This window comes from Cervus elaphus, chromosome 6 (assembly GCF_910594005.1).
Source record: "Cervus elaphus chromosome 6, mCerEla1.1, whole genome shotgun sequence".
Lineage (NCBI taxonomy): Eukaryota > Metazoa > Chordata > Mammalia > Artiodactyla > Cervidae > Cervus > Cervus elaphus.
In genome coordinates this window covers 13,944,141-13,966,859 of record NC_057820.1, presented here as the reverse complement: position 1 = coordinate 13,966,859, position 22,719 = coordinate 13,944,141, and the positions used below count along the sequence as shown (strand labels likewise).

At 52.5% G+C, this 22,719-nt stretch overlaps 1 protein-coding gene across 1 annotated transcript in view; it reads right to left on the bottom strand.

Annotated features, from left to right (window-relative positions):
* Positions 1-11,061: 11,061 nt before the first annotated feature.
* Positions 11,062-22,719, bottom strand: part of WFS1 (wolframin ER transmembrane glycoprotein) — a 32,144-nt gene continuing 20,486 nt past the window's right edge. Inside the window, exons 5-8 of the mRNA XM_043906226.1 lie at positions 22,504-22,674; positions 20,737-20,817; positions 19,708-19,853; positions 11,062-13,813 (exon numbers count right to left, since the gene is read on the bottom strand). Of these exons, the coding sequence (XP_043762161.1) occupies positions 12,005-13,813; positions 19,708-19,853; positions 20,737-20,817; positions 22,504-22,674 (2,207 nt within the window). The 3' untranslated portion in view covers positions 11,062-12,004. The remainder of the gene's footprint in view (positions 13,814-19,707; positions 19,854-20,736; positions 20,818-22,503; positions 22,675-22,719) is intronic.

Here is a 22,719-nt window from a genome sequence, read left to right as displayed (position 1 = left end):
AGACACCCCTGGGTGGAGGGGGTCGTACAGGGACCCAGCTTTAGCCGGAGCGCTGAGAACCTCTGAGAGTTTCTAGGTCCCGTGGGTGTCAATTACTTGCCTGGGTGGGGCCTTCAGACCCCATGGTGGGGACAGAGACCCTCAAGGAGGCCAAGCAGGGAGATGGGGAGTTTTAACAAAAACAAGACCCAAAAAACCCTCATTTTAGGGGATAACAGGCAGACAGCAGGACTCCGAGGGCCTCCGGGGGGCACCTCTAAGTGAGGGTGGAGTCCCAGAAGCCATGCCAAGGGCCTGTGGGTGCTGGTGCTGGGATCTGGGGAGTCGGACCATACCACTGGCCCACATGCAAGTCCCTGTCACTCCTGCCTGGGGGTACTGGTCACCATCAAAGGGCCTCGCCTGTCCCCCCCAGAGCAGCATTCAAAGGGGATCTGGGGCAACAAGACACCACCTTGAGGGGGCAGAATCCCCAAGGGCAGAATGGGGGAGGCAGCCCAGAAGTGAAAAGAAAAGGAGGGTAAGTACCCAGGTCCAGGATTTAGGGAGAAGCACAGACTGGGCCAGTGTCCCTGGCCTGAGAAGGGTCCCAAGCCCAGGAGCCAGACCCCATCCATGGCTTCCCCTGTCCTCAAGCCCCGGCTTCAGGGGGTGGTCTGCAGCCCTGCGGTGGGGCTGGCGGGAAGCTCAGTGCTGGGACCAGGATTGCAGAGAGGCTGGGAGAGGCAGGGGTGAGACTGAGCAGAATATAAATGCTGGGCTTACCCCGGGGTAGGGCGATTTTAGGGTGTTTAGCTCTTAGGGTGTGGACAAGGGCTTCTACCTGGAAGCCGGATGGGAAGCAGCCAAGAAGGAAGGGGAGGTGGGACAGGGAGGAGCCTGAGGTCTCTGCTGGGTGTCGAGGAAAGGGCTCCTGCCCAGCAGGGATACACAGGGCAGCGCGTGGTGGGAAACCAGCGAGGGGGGCTGGGGCGAGGGGGGCTGGGGCGAGCCCTCTCCTCCCAGGACCCTGAAGAGCCATCCATGGCCCAGGGGCCCAGGGAGAGTGTTACCTCCTCGTAAGCCAGCCGGACTCACGATGCCGTGTGCCACCCTGGTCCAGGCTCACATGAGGAACAGGGAACCCAGGGAAAGGGTTTTGATCCAGGCTTGGGCCAGAGATTAGAGGGGGTAGAAGTACCCCAAGAAAACTCGGCAAAGGAGGCCAACCATTGTGAAGAAGGGTATGGAATGGGGCCCTCAGACCTACCTAGAGATCTTTCCCACACTAATGGTGGAGAATTTTAGGTTCATATCCCGTTTTTTTTTTTTTTTACATATTTTTTTAATGTGGGCTGTTTTTAAAGCTTTTGTTGAATTTGTTGCTTCTGCTTTATGTTTTGGGTGTTGTTTTTTTTTTTTTCTTTTGGCTGTGAGGCGCGTGGACTCTTAACTCCTGACCAGGGATAGAACCCCCACACCCCCTGCATTGGAAGGTAAAGTCGCAACCACTGGACCATCTGGGAAGTTCTTCACATCACTTTTAAGAAAGTGACATAAGCGAGTTCCCAAGGACACGTCAAAATACGAGGGGTTGGGTGCACAAATGGTAGATTGTGGGGCAACTTTTCATCCCAACATTTTATTATAAAAACATTAACTACATACCCTTTGAAGACTATCCTAATCTCTTCCTCTGCTACTTTCTAAAAGTAGCTACTGTGTATATTTTATTTTTTCATCCATCCACTTCATATATGATTTATAACCCATTCTCCCCCTATCTGCAGTAAGGGTTTGAGGCCCCTGGGAATTTCCACCTGTTAAAGGCACTGTAGTCAGAACACCGAGCCTTTCTGTCCTCCGTGTAACAGGAGGACAGCCACTCTCCTCCTCCACCAGCACTGCCGAAGGCAATGGCACCCACTCCAGTACTCTTGCCTGGAAAATCCCATGGACGGAGGAGCCTGGTAGGCTGCAGTCCATGGGGTCGCTAAGAGTTGGACACGACTGGGCGACTTCACTTTCATTTTTCACCTTCATGCATTGGAGAAGGAAATGGCAGCCCACTCCAGTGTTCTTGCCTGGAGAATCCCAGGGATGGGGGAGCCTGGAGGGCTGCCGTCTATGGGGTCGCACAGAGTCAGACACGACTGAAGTGACTTAGCAGTAGCAGCAGTAGTCAGCTTCAACAACAGAAGAACTTCAAACTGCTCTTCACCAATTTGTTGAACAAATGAACACTCTTTTCTTTTCATGATGACTGAGCGGCATCGGTCCCCAGGTGGAGACCCAGCCAGCCAAAGTGCGCTCTCCCAGAGCTTCACAGAGAGGTTCATGTGCTCACAGCAGGCTGGTGTGGCTTCAACCCTGATACCCAGACGTGCAGATCGGGAATTGGGAGGGTTAACGGATTCTGTTGTCTCACAGCACGTTCAGGAACGACAAGGTCCTGCTTTATGGACAACTTTGAAATAGGTACTTGGAGAAATTTGAGTTTTTGCAGTTACATGAGATGTGATCAGGATACAAGAATGGAAATTAAAAAAAAAAAGGAAAAGAGCATTTGAATAAGTGAATGTTGAAGAATTGGTCTTTTTGGCCAGAAGGGAATGGCAGGACGTACTGAAAGTAATGAAAGAGAATAACCTACAACCTAGATTACTGTATCCAGCAAGGATCTCATTCAGATATGAAGGAGAATTCAAAAGCTTTACAGATAAGCAAAAGCTGAGAGAATTCAGCACCACCAAACCAGCTCTTCAACAAATGCTAAAGGATCTTCTCTAGACAGGAAATGCAGAAAGGTTGTATAAACGTGAACCCAAAACAACAAAGTAAATGGCAATGGGACCACATCTATCAATAATTACCTTAAATGTAAATGGGTTGAATGCCCCAACCAAAAGACAAAGATTGGCTGAATGGATACAAAAACAAGACCCCTATATATGCTGTCTACAAGAGACCCACCTCAAAACAAGAGACACATACAGACTAAAAGTGAAGGGCTGGAAAAAAATATTTCATGCAAACGGAGACCAAAAGAAAGCAGGAGTCACAATACTCATATCAGATAAAATAGACTTTCAAATAAAGGATGTGAAAAGAGACAAAGAAGGACACTACATAATGATCAAAGGATCAATCAAAGAAGAAGATATAACAATTATAAATATATATGCACCCAACATAGGAGCACCGCAATATGTATGGCAAACGCTAACGAGTATGAAAGAGGAAATTAATAGTAACACAATAATAGTGGGAGACTTTAATACCCCACTCACAACTATGGATAGATCAACTAAACAGAAAATTAACAAGGAAACACAAACCTTAAATGACATAATGGACCAGCTAGACCTAATTGATATCTATAGGACATTTCACCCCAAAACAATCAACTTCACCTTTTTCTCAAGTGCACACGGAACATTCTCCAGAATAGATCACATCCTGGGCCATAAATCTGGTCTTGGAAAATTCAAAAAAAATGAAATCACTCCAGTCATCTTTTCTGACCACAGTGCAGTAAGATTAGATCTCAATTACAGGAAAAAAATTGTTAAAACTTCAAACATATGGAGGCTAAATAACACGCTTCTGAATAACCAACAAATCATAGAAGAAATCAAAAAAGAAATCAAAATATGTATAGAAATGAATGAAAATGAAAACACAACAACCCAAAACCTATGGGACACTGTAAAAGCAGTGCTAAGGGGAAGGTTCATAGCATTACAGGCTTACATCAAGAAACAAGAAAAAAACCAAATAAATAACCTAACTCTACACCTAAAGCAATTAGAGAAGGAAGAAATGAAGAACCCCAGGGTTAGCAGAAGGAAAGAAATCTTAAAAATCAGAGCAGAAATAAATGCAAAAGAAACTAAAGAGACCATAGCAAAAATCAACAAAGCTAAAAGCTGGTTTTTTGAAAAAATAAACAAAATTGACAAACCATTAGCAAGACTCATTAAGAAACAAAGAGAGAAAAACCAAATTAACAAAATTAGAAATGAAAATGGAGAGATCACAACAGACAACACTGAAATACAAAGGATCATAAGAGACTACTACCAGCAGCTCTATGCCAATAAAATGGACAACTTGGATGAAATGGACAAATTCTTAGAAAAGTATAACTTTACAAAACTGAACCAGGAAGAAATAGAAGATCTTAACAGACCCATCACAAGCAAGGAAATCGAAACTGTCATCAAAAATCTTCCAGCAAACAAAAGCCCAGGACCAGATGGCTTCACAGCTGAATTCTACCAAAAATTTAGAGAAGAGCTAACACCTATCTTACTCAAACTCTTCCAGAAAATTGCAGATGAAGGTAAGCTTCCAAACTCATTCTATGAGGCCACCATCACCCTAATTCCAAAACCAGACAAAGATGCCACAAAAAAGGAAAACTACAGGCCAATATCACTGATGAACATAGATGCAAAAATCCTTAACAAAATTCTAGCAAACAGAATCCAACAACATATTAAAAAAATCATACACCATGACCAAGTGGGCTTTATCCCAGGAATGCAAGGATTCTTTAATATCGGCAAATCAATCAATGTAATACACCACATTAACAAATTGAAAGATAAAAACCATATGATTATCTCAATAGATGCAGAGAAAGCCTTTGACAAAATTCAACACTCATTTATGATTAAAACTCTCCAAAAAGCAGGAATAGAAGGAACATACCTCAACATAATAAAAGCTATATATGACAAACCCACAGCAAGCATCACCCTCAATGGTGAAAAATTGAAGGCATTTCCCCTGAAATCAGGAACAAGACAAGGGTGCCCACTCTCACCACTACTATTCAACATAGTGTTGGAAGTTCTGGCCACAGCAATCAGAGCAGAAAAAGAAGTAAAAGGAATCCAGATAGGAAAAGAAGAAGTGAAACTCTCACTGTTTGCAGATGACATGATCCTCTATATAGAAAACCCTAAAGACTCTACCAGAAAATTACTAGAGCTAATCAATGAATATAGTAAAGTTGCAGGATATAAAATTAACACACAGAAATCCCTTGCATTCCTATATACTAACAATGAAAAAACAGAAAGAGAAATTAAGGAAACAATACCATTCACCATTGCAACAAAAAGAATAAAATACTTAGGAGTAAATCTACCTAAAGAAACAAAGGACCTATACATAGAAAACTATAAAACACTGATGAAAGAGATCAAAGAGGACACAAACAGATGGAGAAACATACCGTGTTCATGGATTGGAAGAATCAATATTGTCAAAATGGCTATTCTACCCAAAGCAGTCTATAGATTCAATGCAATCCCTATCAAGCTACCAACGGTATTTTTCACAGAACTAGACCAAAGAATTTCACAATTTGTATGGAAATACAAAAAACCTCGAATAGCCAAAATAATCTTGAGAAAGAAGAATGGAACTGGAGGAATCAACCTGCCTGACTTCAGACTCTACTACAAAGCCACAGTCATCAAGACAGTATGGTACTGGCACAAAGACAGAAATATAGATCAATGGAACAGAATAGAAAGCCCAGAGATAAATCCACGAACCTATGGACACCTTATCTTTGACAAAGGAGGCAAGGATATACAATGGAAAAAAGACAACCTCTTTAACAAGTGGTGCTGGGAAAACTGGTCAACCACTTGTAAAAGAATGAAACTAGAACACTTTCTAACACCATACACAAAAATAAACTCAAAATGGATTAAAGATCTAAATGTAAGACCAGAAACTATAAAACTCCTAGAGGAGAACATAGGCAAAACACTCTCCGACATAAATCACAGCAAGATCCTCTATGACCCACCTCCCAGAATATTGGAAATAAAAGCAAAACTAAACAAATGGGACCTAATGAAACTTAAAAGCTTTTGCACTACAAAGGAAACTATAAGTAAGGTGAAAAGACAGCCCTCAGATTGGAAGAAAATAATAGCAAATGAAGAAACAGACAAAGGATTAATCTCAAAAATATACAAGCAACTCCTGCAGCTCAATTCCAGAAAAATAAACGACCCAATCAAAAAATGGGCCAAAGAACTAAACAGACATTTCTCCAAAGAAGACATACAGATGGCTAACAAACACATGAAAAGATGCTCAACATCACTCATTATCAGAGAAATGCAAATCAAAACCACAATGAGGTACCATTACACGCCAGTCAGGATGGCTGCTATCCAAAAGTCTACAAGCAATAAATGCTGGAGAGGGTGTGGAGAAAAGGGAACCCTCTTACACTGTTGGTGGGAATGCAAACTAGTACAGCCGCTATGGAAAACAGTGTGGAGATTTCTTAAAAAACTGGAAATAGAACTGCCATATGACCCAGCAATCCCACTTCTGGGCATACACACTGAGGAAACCAGATCTGAAAGAGACACGTGCACCCCAATGTTCATTGCAGCACTGTTTATAATAGCCAGGACATGGAAGCAACCTAGATGCCCAGCAGCAGATGAATGGATAAGGAAGCTGTGGTACATATACACCATGGAATATTACTCAGCCATTAAAAAGAATTCATTTGAACCAGTCCTAATGAGATGGATGAAGCTGGAGCCCATTATACAGAGTGAAGTAAGCCAGAAAGATAAAGAACATTACAGCATACTAACACATATATATGGAATTTAGAAAGGTGATAACGATAACCCTATATGCAAAACAGAAAAAGAGACACAGAAGTACAGAACAGACTTTTGAACTTTGTGGGAGAATGTGAGGGTGGGATATTTCAAAAGAACAGCATGTATACTATCTATGGTGAAACAGATCACCAGCCCAGGTGGGATGCATGAGACAAGTGCTCCGGCCTGGTGCACTGGGAAGACCCAGAGGAATCGGGTGGAGAGGGAGGTGGGAGGGGGGATCGGGATTGGGAATACATGTAAATCCATGGCTGATTCATATCAATGTATGACAAAACCCACTGGAAAAAAATAATAATAATAAAAAAAAAAAAAAAAAAGAATTGGTCTTTTTTTTTTTTTTTTTTTGGCTGCACAGGGTCTTCATTGTGGAACACAGGCTTTCCATGCTGTGGTGAGCGGGCTCTAGAGCAAGCAGGCTCAGTAGTTGCAGGCGCAGGCTTAATTTGGACAGTAGCACAGTATTCTTGCCTGGAGAATCCCCATGGACAGAGGGGCCTGGCGAGCTACAGTCCGTGGGGTTGCAAAGAGTCGGACATGACTGAGGACTTTCATTGTTTCTTTAACTTTTTCTTTTTTTTTTCTTTAACTTTTTCTTTTTTTTTTCTTTAACTTTTTCATGTGGGATCTTAGTCTCCTGACCAGGGATCAAACCTGTGTTCCCCTGCATTGGAAGGCGAATTCTTAACCACTGGACCACCAGGGAAGTCTTCAAGAATTGGTCTTTAGAGGCATGTCCACAAAAGGAGGGCAGTCTTTCTTTTTTTTTAATTTTTATCTTTTTGAGGGCAGTCTTTCTGATACTGCTCTCCACCCCCAGAGAAGATGGACAGGGAAGTTTCCGTGAAAGATGCTCCTCCAAGTCCTGGCATTTGGTGGTCTCACCGCACTGTATGGGAAACTGGTACCAGACCCTCTCCAGGCCTCAACAGCGTCTTCCCTGTGCAGCACAAAGGCTGTGATGGTTTCATGGTAGATCATGAGACCCCACTCCCCACCCCACTACATTGCAGACCCAGAGAGGGTGAAGGCCCCCGTGGGTGCTCAGACATGGGGTAATCTGCTGGTGGCCCCTGCGGTCAGCACAGTTCTTTCCTGGCAGGTCTAAGGGTGACCCTTCTGTTCTGAAGAGGGATTTTATGGCCCAGGTAAATGGTGGTTTCTTCATGGCTCTGTAAAAAGAACAGGCTTTGGTTCTGTCCAGCTCTGCCACCTCCTGGCCGTGTGACTTTGACCAAGTCCATACAACACAAACATGAACCTTTAATTCTCACGTGTATATGTTTGGGAGGTCAGGTGGCAGGTCATGGGACCTGGTTCCCAGAACCAAACAGCCTCACAAAGTGCCAGACCCATAGTGATGCTCAGAGACCTAGGTCCCCTCCTTGTAGCAGGAGCCTTTGCTCCCAACAGCCTGACCTCTGTAAATCCCTCCATGCGTCTACCATCTGGTCCTGGGCCCTGAAGGCAGCAGCCTGTTTATCAACAGGAAAGAAGGATGGTGAACAGGCCAGGGATTCTCAGGACCACAGGGGCCAAGGGCCTTCTGATGTTTACTGTCCCGTGGAAACTGTCCAAAGAAGCAGCATCTGCCTCTGAAGGGCCAGCCGGCCAGGTCTGCTGGGGAAGTGGGGATGGTTTCCACTGTCCCTTTCCTCCTCCACACTGTACCTGAAAGGGCCCTCAGGTCCATTTTCCTGAGTTCAGCCCTGACCTTATACCAAGACCCTGGCTTCAGAACCAAGAGAGGGGCTGCAGCTGCCTCCAGGACCAAGACTCAATCCCACCCTGGCCTTTGGACCCCAGGCTTTATCCTCTGGGACCCCCGGCATCCAGGGCAATGCCTGAGGCTCTGATGAGTGCCCTGAAGGTTGAACAGTCTTCCTCTGACCTCGCTGAATCCAACCCTTCCCCTTCTTATCAAAACAGGGCAGACCCCACAGCCTCCCAGGAGCCTTCTGGCCCCGTCTCCCACCCTAGGCTGGAGTTCCACCCTCTCTGGGCCCCCACAGCACTTCCTGTGTGTGAAGGCAGGGAGGCACTTCTAACTGAATCAGGGGCCCACTCAGATCTGACTTGGGTGATTTTCCCGAGGGTGGGACTTGGGTTTGACTCAAACTGTGGAATTACAACATCTGCTCAGCATCACAGTGCCATAAATATTTGTTCGAGGGCAGCAGCGACGCATCCAAAGCTCATTAGTTAGGTTAAATAAGGAATGTTTGAGATCATAAGCCACACGTACCAGCCAACCTTTTCTGGATGTGTAGTCATGAGGAATTAAAGTCGTGAGGCAGAGAGAAAGGCAGGACGGTGGGTCCCAGGGGGTGTGGTGTTGGGGGAGGGGGTATAGACAGAGCACCATCTAACACCAGGCTCCTGTTGGGATTCAGCCACTCCATTAAGTTCTGTTCAGCTAAACATGAATTATTTTCACAAAGGTTAAGTTTTTAAAAAGCTGGAAGGGACATTCTTCTGGTGAGGGCTTATACGTGTGTATGTGTGAGCTCGGTCATATCTGACTCTTTGCAACACCACGGACTGTAGCCTGCCAGGCTCCTCTGTCCATGGAACTTTCCAGGCAAGAATACTGGAGTGAGCTGCCATTTCCTTCTCCAGGGGATGGACCTGGGGTTGAACTCACATCTCCAGGATTGAACCCACAACTCGGGCATTGCAGGCAGATTCTTTACCTCTGAGCCACCTGGGAAGCCCAAGGGCCTGTATAAGGTTCTTAATCGGTTCTGAAGCTCCATCAATGTTTAACTATGCTTAAAACATTCACAAATGAGTATTTACTAGTGCCTGACACTATTGTGACCACCCTGCAATAAAATTAACTAGTCTAGTCTGTAAAAACAACCAGAGGCCAGCCCTCTTACATTCCCAAGTCATAGAAGAGGCACCGGAGGCCTGGAAAGGGTGAAACTGTCTGAGGTCACACAGCTGGGACGAGGGGTTCAAACCAGCCAGGTGGCCTCCTTTCTCGTCTGCTGTGTAGGTTACACCGAAACTTGCACTGTTTTCACTTGGAGTTCTGTTCATCTTTTAAAAAAGGGTTTCATTGCTAGGTATTGATTGGGTTGGCAAAAAAGTCTGTTCAGGTTTTTCTGTACCCTCCTATGGAAAAACCCAAGTGAACTTTTTGGCCAACCCAGTAGTTTTACAAACCACTGACCTAACCCAGACTCACCATTTTATAGATCAGGACGCTGGAACCTGGGGACAGGGGATGAACGGCCGATCCAGGGCAAGCCCCCCCCGACACCCGTGAGACCGCACCACCTTCTGCTCCTAGGGGGCAGCTCTGCTGGGGAGCAGGGTAACAGCGTGGCCCAGGGGACCATGGTTCAATTCTGGCCCCGTTGTTCAGTGTGACCTCCTCTCCTGAACCTGTTTTCTGCAGATCAGTGTTGTCACAGTACTTCCCAGCCCAGGGAAGATGAGATGAGGTCATCTGCATTCACTCAGAAAACTAGGCAGCTCCGCCCACCCCACTCTCCCAGACTGGACCATCCGTGGGGAGTCTGGGAGGCAAAGCTGAACTATGAACACATTTCAGGGCCTCGCAAACCTCCAGATCAGAAGAGGGGTGGGGCTGACCTTTAACCTCATCTCACTGCCTGCAAAGAAACCTGGGAGCAAACACACAGCTCAGAGGGCCACTGCCCTCCTGAGCACCTCCCAACACGTGGGATCTCAGGCAGGCCTGACCACGCTGGAGGACAAAACAGGAAGGGTTGGCTGTACAGGGACACACCTGCCGATCACCATGCTGAGATGCGTCTTCAAACTGGAGGCAGCCGCTCCCTGAACCAACTCCTGACCACAGATGCATGTATGAACAACTCCAGGTTTCCTGACCACACAACGAACTGGACCTGCTGCTCACTGGGTGGGGGCACAGCCCACTAGGGGGCAGAAGAGGTTGCCAGGGACTAGAGGGACCCAGGCAGACACGTCCTCCTGCCCAAGGGACCCAGACACCCAGGGCGCTAAGGTTTCTGAGAGACCCCGAGCTGCTCTAGCCGCTCCCCCTGCCCACATGGCTCAAGTTCTGATGATAATGCTATGGGATTATCATCATTCTTTTCTGAACACAGGATATGGTTTCAAACAACACACTCCTGAACAAGGCGGCAGCTACTGAGTCAGGAACAACCATGTATGAACCCTCTCAGCAGTGTTTTGAGTTTCTCAAATCATTGTAACCATGTGCATTTCACACCTTAAGGCCTGAGTGGACAGCTGGGTGGTGGGGTCCCTGGCCAAGTGGGGCTGGGGCTGCTCATTGAGACTTCTGCTCTTTGTAACTCAAACTGTACTTGTACATAATTGAGTGCAAGTGTAGACACCTGTTGATTCTCTAGCATGCGCTTAAAAAAAAAATGACTTAAAGGACAGCAAATTTCATCAAAGGTTTTTATTTTGGCTGCTTCAGGACCTTGACTTTCTGCTTTCTGGCTCTGAACACGGTCTAGCTTTTCTGAGCACTGGGAAGGGTTTGCAATCCAGATTCCATGATTTCCAACTCTTTGCGACCCCATGGACTGTAGCCGACCAGGGTCCTCTGTCCATGGGATACTCCAGGTAAGAATACTGGAGTGCGAAGCCATTTCCTTCTCCAGGGGGTCTTCCTGGCCCAGGGATCAAACCTGCATCTACCCAGGGATGGTCCCCGTGGATTCAGGCAAGACCCTGAAAAACTCACCCTCTGCCCACCAGACAGGAGAGCCTCAGCAGCACGCAGGCTGAGACATGCAGAGCTCCGGGCTTCTGCCCACGTGGCCTCCGTCTCAGAATCAGGCAGGGCCCCGGCCACATGACAGAGCAGCTCCGCAGGCCCCCGGAGCCTGTCAAGGCTTAGCAGCGATCAAATAAATAAGAAAGGCTATCAAGTCTACACAGCAGCACTACTGGTTCTCCAAATAACAAACTCAAACGGAAGTAGTGAGGGGCTGGGGGCGGGGCTAGGGCTGGCGGGGGCGTGCGTGGAGGCGGTGCGGGAGGGACGAGTGTCTGTAAAGTGCTTTCCGGGTGCCGGGATCCTAGTCTGGCTGACACACCAGCTGCACGCGGAGAGGTTGGGGCTACGGGTGGAGGCTGTGCATGCAATTTCCAACCACGCCGGGCGCGCAGGGTGGACAGAGCTACAGTGGTCAGCCCGTTCACGGAAGTGTGAGCCGACTGCGAGCGACTGAGGGTCTCCGAAGCCCTGTGTTTGCACACGCACACACACACACACACACACACAGATGAGTGTTGCGCCATCCAGCTGGGGGGTGGGGGGGTGCACACGGGGGAGGTCCGGGCAGCCACGCGCAACTGCTGCTCCTGCAGGGGACGCGTCCTCAGGCCGCCGACAGGAAGGGGAAGAAGAAGAAGTCGAAGGCGAACTTGACGGCCCCGTGCGCGGCGCTCCGCCAGTCCCGCTCGACCTTCACGTGCCGCCGGGCGGGCGCCAGCTGCGCCATGCAGTTGAGGCAGCTGATGGCCTTGAGCTCGAAGACGGGCCACTTGCTGCCCAGGCGGCCCTCCAGGACGGTGCTGAACTCGATGACGCTGCCCTGGCGCAGGTGAAGGAGCACGTCCTTGAACTCGCTGCTGGCCCGCAGCACGATGTCCTTGGTGACGTCGTCCTCCTCGGGCCCGCGCGTGCCGTTGGCGCTGCTGTAGGGCATGCCCACCGTGATCTCAAACTTGTAGCGGTCGAACCTCTTCATGTGGCATGGGTGCTTGGCCAGGAGCTTGAGGCGGCAGAGCTCCTCCTCGGCCGTGGAGACGTTGCCGGGGCTACAGGACGGGTAGGCCTCCCCGTAGAGGCAGCGCAGCCAGTCGCCCAGGAAGAGCGGCAGCACGTGGACGGCCGACTCGGCGCTGTTGTCGATCTCGGTCACGCGCACGTACTTGAAGCGGCCGGTCCACGTGACCCGGTGGCCCTCCAGGTGGCTGCAGAGGATCTGGGTGCGGGCCATGTTGGTCTCCTTCCAGGCCCGCGGCCCGCACAGGAAGCCGTACTGCGGCCAGGTCAGCGTGGAGTTGTAGACCTTCATGCCCTCCGAGCGGTACAGGTAGAACCAGCAGAAGAGCACGATGGCCGTGAGCCACACCAGGATGAGCTTGACGACGGAGCTCCGCGTCAGGGACTTGACCATCCCCAACACCGAGAAGTTGGCCTTGGTCCACCAGCGGACCAGCAGGGGGACGCTGCAGAGCACCAGGGTGACGGCGATCTTGGTGAGCTCCAGGGACACGAACCAGCGGGCCAGCTGTAGCGCGCCCATCAGCGCCAGGCCGAACACCAGGATGGGGAGAGCGAAGAGGAAGAGGAAGTAGCCCACGGAGGCCCGCACCAGCCCCAGGCCGGTGGACTCCAGCAGGAGGACCACCGACAGCTCGCACCACATGAAGCAGACCAGGTAAGGGACCAGGTAGCAGTAGGTGCCTTTGAAGTTCCTCAGCTGGGCCATGCGGAGGAACAGATAGAGCAGGTAGATGTACAACAGGCAGGGCACGCTCACGTTCAGCACGACCAAGTGGCCCACGGGCACCGTGAAGAAGGTCTGGCCCAGGAGCTTCAGGTAGCGCCAGTCAACGGGCACGGTGGGCAGCAGGGAGAGCAGGCCGGCCGCCACCTCGGTCAGCAGGGCTCTCCTGGTGTAGGGCTCAGCCGAGGTGCTCAGGCTCATGTAGCTGGTGACCGTGAAGAAGACCGACACGACGGCCAGCTCCGAGCAGGGCATGTAGTCCTTGCTGGCGATGGGGAAGGAGAAGATGACGAAGAAAACGGACAGCAGGAAGTGGACGTAGGGCTCCAGGTGGTTCCAGCCGAAGTTCCCCTCGGCCTGCTCCACATCCAGGTTGGGCTCGAAGCGCAGGAGCAGGCTGGTGAGCGCGCGGAAGCTCTCCCAGGCCTTGCTGTCCTGGAAAACCTTGAGGGTGCAGATGACCATGGAGACGAAGGACAGGTAGAAGACGACCAGGGGCACAAAGAAGGCGAAAAAGTCGATGGTGAGGTTGCTGATGATGAAGAAGAAGACCAGGGCATTGATGTGGTGGGTGGGCACGAGGGTGGACAGCCAATGCACGCCCGCCCGGGACGCCAGATCAATCAGGTACTCCTTAAGCTCCATGATGACGTGCAAGGGGTACTTGACCACCTGGGAGGAGGGGTGGAGACGAAGGAGGGGCGTTAGAACCCGGACCACTCTGTGCCGCGTCACTGCTCCCTGTTAGCCCTTCCATTCTCCCCGAAATCGGGGCCTGGCCCTGGGCCAAGTGAACACACCCAATGTTTCAACCAATGGCTGGTCCCTCGGTCTGCAAAGTCCTTCCACCTGTAGCTCTCTCTTTAGGTGGTGATGTTCCACGTGGTCCCCACAAACCTGCCCTTGATTCTACCCAGTCCTGCAGAGTCTGCCCTCTACCTGCTGCCCATCCCTGACCCCTAACTATCCACAAAGGTCTCCAGGCTCATGAGTGCCGGTCTCCCCTCCGAGATCTTGGGTGCCTCAAGGAGCCCACCTGGCCCCTTCTTCTGTCCCCTTGGGGCCTCACACTTGCAAAGACAACAGAGGACCAGGCTACTTGCATCTCAGCCACCCCTGTGATGAGGACTTCACCTCCAGAGCCTCTGCCTCTGGTGGATCAGGGTGGGGGTGGGGGGATCCACCAAGGGGGAGAGGAAGTGCTGCTTTACCAGCCTACCCTGGGCCCTGCCCATCCCAGGAGCAGGGACTCCAGAAAGGAGAGTTTGCACCACGTGAATGGAAATGATTCAGCTGTAACAGGGCTGATGTGACATTTTCACTGCAGCAGGAGCCCCGTCACCCGCCGCCTGCACCACCCACCCCTGCACACCCGTGTGCTCAGAACAGACACACAGCCCCCCGGGGAAACCTGCTCCCCGCCTTGCATCCCACCCGCCCACCCCCAGACTGTACACAGAGCAAAGGGCAGCGGAAACCCTCGTCCTTTCCCATGAGAGAAGAGGAATGAGGGGCTGGCAGGGAGGCGAGGGGAGGACCAGCCTCGGGCAGGAGGCAGGGACGATCCTGCCATCAGGGTGGCCCCCACACCTGCCTGGTCCTCTATACAGAATCCCTGAGGCTCTCAGCTCCACCAGGGCCCTGGGGAGATGGGAGAGAAGCTGAAGGAGCTGAGAAGAGAACGTGTCCCTGACTGTGCTAGGGCTCACGCAAGGAGGTCAGGGGCATGGCCCACACTGAAGAGGGGTGGTCCTTGTGAGGAACACCCACGTGGGGGCAGGGAAGCCCAGCTGAGCCCACAGCCCATTTGAGGGGCAATGTGATAGAAGCCCGGTCAGTAGCCGGGTGAGGTGGGCGGCACCACCTCCATCTACGTCCTGGGAACACGCTCCTTCTGCCCCGTGAACACAAGGGCAGAGGAGGAGCTGGGATCCTGGGTGAGCACAACTGAGTGGCAACATGGGTGTGGCTGTCATCTGCCCAAGAGGCTGGGGTGTCAACTCTGGATGACCAGGACACCCAGGAGGAGCTGGCAGAGTGAGTTTTCCAGATAAGAGGGACCTGGGCTTACAGGGGAAACAGGAGTGTTTAACAACATGTGTTTGTGCACTTCTGTAGACACCCACATGGGGGAGTGCATGCATGCTCAGCTGTGTCTGACTGTGCAAACCCATGGACTATAACACGCCAGGCTCCTCTGTCCATAGGTTTCTCTAGGCAAGAACACTGGATGGGGTTGCTCCAGGGGATCTTCCTGACCCAGGGATCGAATCAGTATCTCTTGAGTCTCTTGCATTGGCAGACGGGTTCTTTTACAACTGAGCCACCTGGCAAACCCCACTTGTATATGTTCAAAGAGCTGCATTCCTCCTCATTTAACTGACAGTCCACTTACCCTCTGTTTCAGAACAAGCAAGAAAATGATGAAACCAACAAACCAGCTCAGGGCTCCCCCAGCTCACTGGGACCAGCTTCCCCAGGAGGAGACCCAGTGCTCACCCTGTCTGGAGGGGGTACCAAGGAACTTTGGATGCCATAAAGTCAGCCTTGGTGGGGACTTCTGACACTTGTTGTTGGTCAGTTGCTAAGTCAGGTCCCCCCTGACTTTTAAGATGCCAGCGACTCCATGGACTGCAGCACACCAGGTTCCCCTGACCTCCACTATCTCCTGGAATTTGCTCAAATTCATGTCCATTGATTCAGTGATGCCATCCAACCATCTTGTCCTCTGTCATCCCCTTCTCCTTTTGCCTTCAGTCTTTCCCAGCATCAAGGTCTTTTCCAATGAGTCAGCTCTTCGCATCAGGCAGTCAAAGTATTAGAGCTTCAGCAACAGTCCTTCCTATGAATATTCAGGGTTGATTTCCTATAGGATTGACTGGTTTGATCTCCTTGCAGTCCAAGGGGCTCTCAAGAGTCTTCTCCAACACCACAATTCGAAAGCATCAATTCTTCACCTCTCAGCCTTCTTTATGATCCAACTCCCACACCCACACATGACTACTGGAAAAACCATAGATTTGACTATCCAGACCTTTGTCAGCAAAGTGATGTCTCTGCTTTTTAATACGCTGTCAAGGATTGTCATAGCTTTCTTTCCAAGGAGCAAGTGTCTTTTAATTTCATGGCTGCAGTCACCATCCGCAGTGATTTTGGAGCCCAAGAAATAAAACCTGTCACTCCTTCCAATTTTTCCCCTTCTATTTGCCACGAAGTGATGGGACCGAGTGCCATGATCCCATGTTTTTTAAATGTTGAGTTTCAAGCCAGCTTTTTAACTCTTCTCTTTCACCTTCATCAAGAGGCTCTTTAGTTTATTTTCACTTTCGGCCATTACAGTGGTATCACCCACACATCTGACACTTGCCAGACAGCAAACCAAAAAGAACCTGCTCCAGCTCTCCAGGAGGAACACCTTCGGCCAAAAACCAGATACACCAGCTAAAACATCAGCAACGGAAAGAGCCTGTGCATGCGTCAGCCGCTGTCTGCTCTGCTCGGCTAATCCCTGTGGGTGGGGCCTCGCTAACCAGACAGGCGAGAGGCACCCAGAGCTCCTGTTCTCATCTCTGTTCTCTCTCTGCACAGTCGGTGCTGGGCAGCTTTGAGGGAGCTGGCCTGGAGGCACCCCAGTTAGCTGGCACCTTATAATTAACCTGAAACTCTTTCCTAATGCTCAAAACCATTCACATTATTTATTTATTTATTTTTTGCCTATTGAGACCACACAATCACATGGTTGAGAGAACATTTGAAAGACAACGAAGCTTCTAGAACCTGAAGTCCAACAGTGCTGGCCTCTGCCGACACAGTAAGCCCCGTGGCCGCCGTGACCAGAGCTCTCCTTTTAAGGTCCCCATTCTGTCCGCTGTCGCTTCTACCCAAGCATTACTACTTGGGGCCCCACCAATTTGTGAGACTAGAAACTTTTTCGGTAGAGGCAGTCCAAACAAATTAAAGTGAACTCTACTTCAAGCAGGAAAGAAGTTTTTAAAAAACGAGCAGGGAGTCGTTCACAGCATGACAGGAGAGGGCACCCTGAGCAGGGTCTGCGGTTACCAGCAGCCGTCACCCAGGACACGCTTGGCTGACATGAGAGACCGAAGAGAACTGCCCGGTACCAACCTGGGCAGCCAACCAAGGAGGCCAGAGCTCGCCCAGAGGGTCCAAGCTGGTTCATTGAGAACCTGCACAGACCTGAGCCAATGTCCACGTGCTGGACTTTCAATAATGTGACACAAACACTGTTATGATTTTAAGACATTTCTGAATCCATCTTTAAGAAGGTTTCATCTGTCACAAAGGCTGGAGAAGCCTGGAGACTGGAACGTCCCTGGGGGTCACGTCGGCTTGCAGAGGGGTGTCTGGCACTTTCCACTGGGGGTGCCGGGCCCTCCCCAGGCACGTGTCCCTTCTCTGTTCCCGGAGGGTGGTTAATAAAGGCTGGGACAGCTTTGAGTTCCAGGAGATTCATTCTGCTCCGATTCATTCTCTCTTTTCCAAAACACTTTTTTTTTTTTTGGCTGAGTTGTGTCTTTTGTTTCTGCGTGGGCTTTTTTCTCTAGTTGCAGACAGCAGAGGCTACTCTTCATTGCAGTTCGTGGGCTTCTCATTGCAGTGGCCTCTCTTGTTGTGAAACACAGGCTTTTAAGTGAACAAGCTTCAGTAGTTCCACTTGCGGGTTAAGTTGCTCCATAGCATGTGGGATCTTCCTGGATCAGAGACTGAACCTGTGTCCTCTGCATTGGCAGGCAGATTCTTTACCACTGAGCCACCAGGGAAGCCCTCAAAAATACTTTTAATGAGATAAATTATAAAGCAATCGAAGGGCTCTGATGACTATTGCAAAAAATGTAAAAACAAAACAAATAGCCTATTTCTTGTCAGGATACTTTAAATCTCTTTTTCACAAAAAGGAGTTTCAGACATCTTACAGCACTGAGCTTGTCACCCGTACAGAACATGACATAACTTGCTGTCCAAACTATGTTTTCGAAAGCAGGTATTATTAGTAATTATGACAGGACAACACAAACTAGGATGTCCAGGCCGGGACCGCCTGGCCCACAGGTCTTCCCTCAAGCACCCGTTCACCTTTGACCCTCACTGGCATTTGGGGGGCACCTCCTCTTTAGCCAAGAACCATGGCAAACGCTCCACCTTTCCTCTCTCATGTTAGTAAGAAATCCAATGGCATTTGGAACACACTTAGCCCAGGCCTGCCCCCGGGTGGGCCCTCAATAAGAACAGTGACTTCCTGGTCGAGTTCCTAGGCCGTCCTGACCCTGCATCTCAGAACCTTCACCCCGACACCCTACCTGCCCTCAGGGGCTCTCAGGAAGCTCGCTGGTCCGGAGCGTGGCCTTCACACCCACCCTCTGGGCTGCAACTTGTCTAAGAACTTGCTCCCAAGGCGGCCTCCCCACCCACGAGGGCAGCTTTCTGAGCCTCCATATTCAGCCCCTAGCACGGGGCTTTCGCTGAGAATGTGTCTGGGATGGGGACACACCAGCACACTTCCCATCACCGGCCCCAACCCTGTTCACACACCAGCAGCCCACTCCAACTGCACTGTGGGCAGGTCACACACGGGCCCAGGAGCTGGGGAAGCACAGAACCCTACAGACTCTTGGGGGACCAACGCCAGGGGCTCTGTGATGCTTTGTCTGCTCAGAGGCCCCTGTGCTGGCCGGGTCCCCTTGGCCACTCGTGGGGATGGACCTGTCTGGGGCCAGGCGGCCAGACTTCTGAAAATCCTAGTGCTCTCAGCAAAGGGAGATACAGATGATGAATTCAACCCCCTGAGCTGAACTTGGGGGAACCAGTGAAGGGGGGGCATGGTCACACTTCACCAAGGCTTATATCTGCCCCCTTAGTCACAAACCACGTGGCCAGGAAAACAAAAGCTGTGACTCCAGGGGCACGAGCGGCCACTCCTGGCTGTCGGCACAGATCTGGACGTGCCGCGCTCGTCCTTTGTCATCACGGCTGCTCGCTGGCGGGAGGCGAGCAAACACGAGCTCCCTCCCACCCCCACCCACCTTCAGGTCGCCCTCGGTCACCTCCCCTGCCACCCTCTCCACACCCGCTCGCTCCCAGAACCCCTGCAGATCCGGATAAACAGGAACCACCGCGGGGCCCTCCTGAACACAAGACCGCACTTTGCTTTTGGGGGGAGGCACCTTCGAGGAACCGACCTCCCCTCTGGGCCATAAACGGACATTTTTCCAAAGGATGGAGTCTAGGTGAAAGGTGGTCTCCAGGGTACGGCACCCTGCTCCCCACACGGCGTTTTGCAGGGAAAGATGCGAAGGTGACCGTGCACGTCTAGCAACCACTGGGCCCGCCCGACCCCAACAGGACCCCTGGCTCCAGATCTTGGGCATGTATGGGAGGCTTCCTTTCACGAGGACGCGTCCTTATGCAGTTATGTGGATGACCTGGGGGCACGGGTCACCCCAGGACAAGCGACACAGCCCGTGAGGTTCCCTGCTGGGCGAGGTTTCCCACCTACAGCTCCCCGGGGGGGCACCCGGGCGGGCAGGTGGCCCGGGTCGAGGACTCACCTTCAGGCGCAGGGGTAAGTCCTCGGGACTCTTGCCCGCCACCTCGTCGTCATCGTCGTCCTGCAGGAACAGGTCGGCGGGGATGATGCCCTTGGCATACTTCTTGGTGATCTCCACGAAGTCGTCTAGGGCTATGTAGCTCTTGGCTGAAGCACAGGAGAGGATACACACAGGGTTGGCGAGACCGCGAGCACCGCCACCCCGTGGAGATGGGCATGCGGCGGGCGGCAGCTGTGCCAGGGCCAGGCCGGAGACGGGCGACCCCTCTCGGGCCCGGACAATGAGAGGAGAGAGAGGCACGCAGGCCTGCCGAGGCCTTCTGGCCTTGGGGACACCGCCGTCCCTCCCCTGAAGCGTCCCTCTCCCCACTCCTCACCCTTAAAGCCCTGGGGGGCTGCCTGAGCCAGGCTCCGTGCGGACCCTTCTTCAGAACATTTTCCAGCCGTGCTGCTCTGACCCCCTTGCCCCCTCGGCCCTGACCCGTGCAGCCCAGCCACCTACCAGCCCCTCCAGCCAACACACATCCTCCCAGGGCCTACTATGTGCCAGGCATGTGCTCAAACTTCCATTACCCCCCACCCCCAAGTCCAGCCTGACATCCCCACCTCCCCACAGCCCATGCTGGGGGCAGCCCCCACTCCCAGCTGGGTGCCCCCAGGGCCTTTGCCAATGAGGTTCACTCACTCAGCCTGGAGCATCCACCTCCTTGCCCTTCTCAGGCTACCCACCTCCCCACCCCCCCACCCCCAGCCATCACAGCCCCCAGCATCTTTCTCCATCAGGGACAGTTATACTGCCCTCTTGTCCCTCCAGTGTGTATGCTCCCAGTGGGTGGGGTCCAAATCCCAGAGCCCAGAACACCGACACCCAACCAACAGCCCCAGAGGGGCTGGACGGAAGATCCATCAGCCTCTGAGACCCTGGGGGCCAGGCCTGGACTGATGGGGGGCACAGACATGATGCCCAGGGTGGTGGGGGCGACAGAATGGCCAAAGGTGTTGCTAGCACAGGACTGGCAGCCGTACTCACATTCGCTGCTGACCAAGCGCTCCAGCACCCGCCTCTGCTTCTGCAGGGACTTGGGGACAGGCCCAGGCTGCACCCCGCCATCTGCAGGGACAAAGCAGGCAAGAGTCAAGGCCGGCTGACTGCCCCATCCCCTGCAATAAGTGAGTAAAAGTGGCTCAGTCATGTCCAATTCTTTGCAACCCCACGGACTATACAGTTCGTGGAATTCTCCAGGCCAGCATACTGGAGTGGGTAGCCTTTTCCTTCTCCAGGGGATCTTCCCAACCCAGGGATCGAGCCCAGGTCTCCTGCATTGCAGGCAGATTCTTTACCAGATGAGCTATTAGGGAATCCCAAGAATACTGGAGTGGGTAGCCTATCCCTTCTCCAGCAGATCTTCCCGGCCCAGGAATCAAACTGGGGTCTCCTGCATTGCAGGCGGATTCTTTACCAACTGAGCTATGAGGGAAGCCCCATCCCCTGCAAACCCCCTAGAAACTTGCCAGTGTCCATGCAGCCCTGGAGGGCTGTGCAAGGGCCAGCCCTTGGGACCACCACTGCTCAACCTCCATCACAAGGTGACTCGGGCCCCGCTGGGCACACCCCGAGCCCTGGACACAGCACACTCTCTGATCAGGCAGCCTGCCCCCGGACACCTTTGCTGGCATTGTCCCTTGGTGTGAGCTTCCCCTGGAAGAGACCAAGCTCCCCAGGGCCACTGGGCAGGCCTTCCTGTGTCCCCAGCCCTGGTGCAGAAGTCAGTTCAGTGGGTGAACACCGAGCCAGGACTGAGGTATCGACACCTCCCCCGCCAACACCCACACCCAGCAGGCATTCACGGGGCTCTCCCCATGACAGGCCCCAGGCGGCCTTTGCAGGGTCGGGTCAGGTAGGGGCTGGACCACAGGGCGAGACAACACGAGTGGAGGGGGGCGCTGTGACCGAGAGGGGCCACAGCAGCCCAGGTGAGCCCAGAGGGGTGAGGGGGCAGCAGGAATGGGGCAGGGCCGTGCCCTGCAGGGTCACTGGGGCTCCATGAGGGGCGGCATACCTCTTGGGGGTCCTGCCACTGGAGCCCCAGGCCTCACGGCCACCTCTGTCAGGCCCCAGAGGATCAGAGATCAGACAAGAGTCCTGCCCGGAGAAGGGGCAGAGGTGCCTGCCCACCCATCTTCTCTAATGCATCGGCAGGTGGCCCCAGCCCTACCCCCACCCCCAGCATCTCCCCCTTGGGGCAGGAGGGAGCTGGGTGGAGCCCTGGGCAGGTGCTTCTCAAGGTTACGAAGAGACAAAAGTCAGCCCCAACCCCGGAAATGGAGAGACCACACCCAGTCAGGGATGCCCATTCTCCTGGTCCATCTGTCCTTCTGGCTGCCCGTGCCCTGCTCGGAAAGCCGGGTTAGGAGGTGGGGGCACCGACGAGACTGGCGATGGGGCCAGCCCTGGAGAGGCTCTCGGGGATTCGGGGACCCAGGTCGCTGCCGGCACCTCTCACCCTCCCCCACTCCCTGTCCCCTTCGGGAGGAGGAGGACACCCTGGACACGCCAGCTCTGCCCATGGGCAGCGGGTGAGAGAACCCTAGGGATGGAGTGAGTCACAGAACCAGAGCTGGGCGGCCCTGAGGGGCTCCAGGAACAGGACACCCAGGAAGGACGCTCCGGAGCCTCACAGGGCACCTGCGAGGGCCCCACGAGAAGCTCCCTGGAGCCCCCCACGCCAGCTCCCACAGAGGCACCCCCAGGATCCCGGCACCGAAGCCCGGGAGGCCCCACGGGCAGACCGCGTACCGTGCTCGTTGACCTGCCCCACGTTCTCCAGCAGCTCCGCCACGGCCACCTGCTTCTTCTTCTTGGGGTTGAGCTTCCAGTACATGACGAGGGCCGCCTTGCGCACGGCCCGCTCCAGGTCGGTCTCAGAGGAGAGCTGCCTCACCTCCTGCTCGTTCTCAGAGGTGATGCCTGAGAGAGGGAGGCGTCAGAGGCCTGGGGCCACCCGCCCGCCCA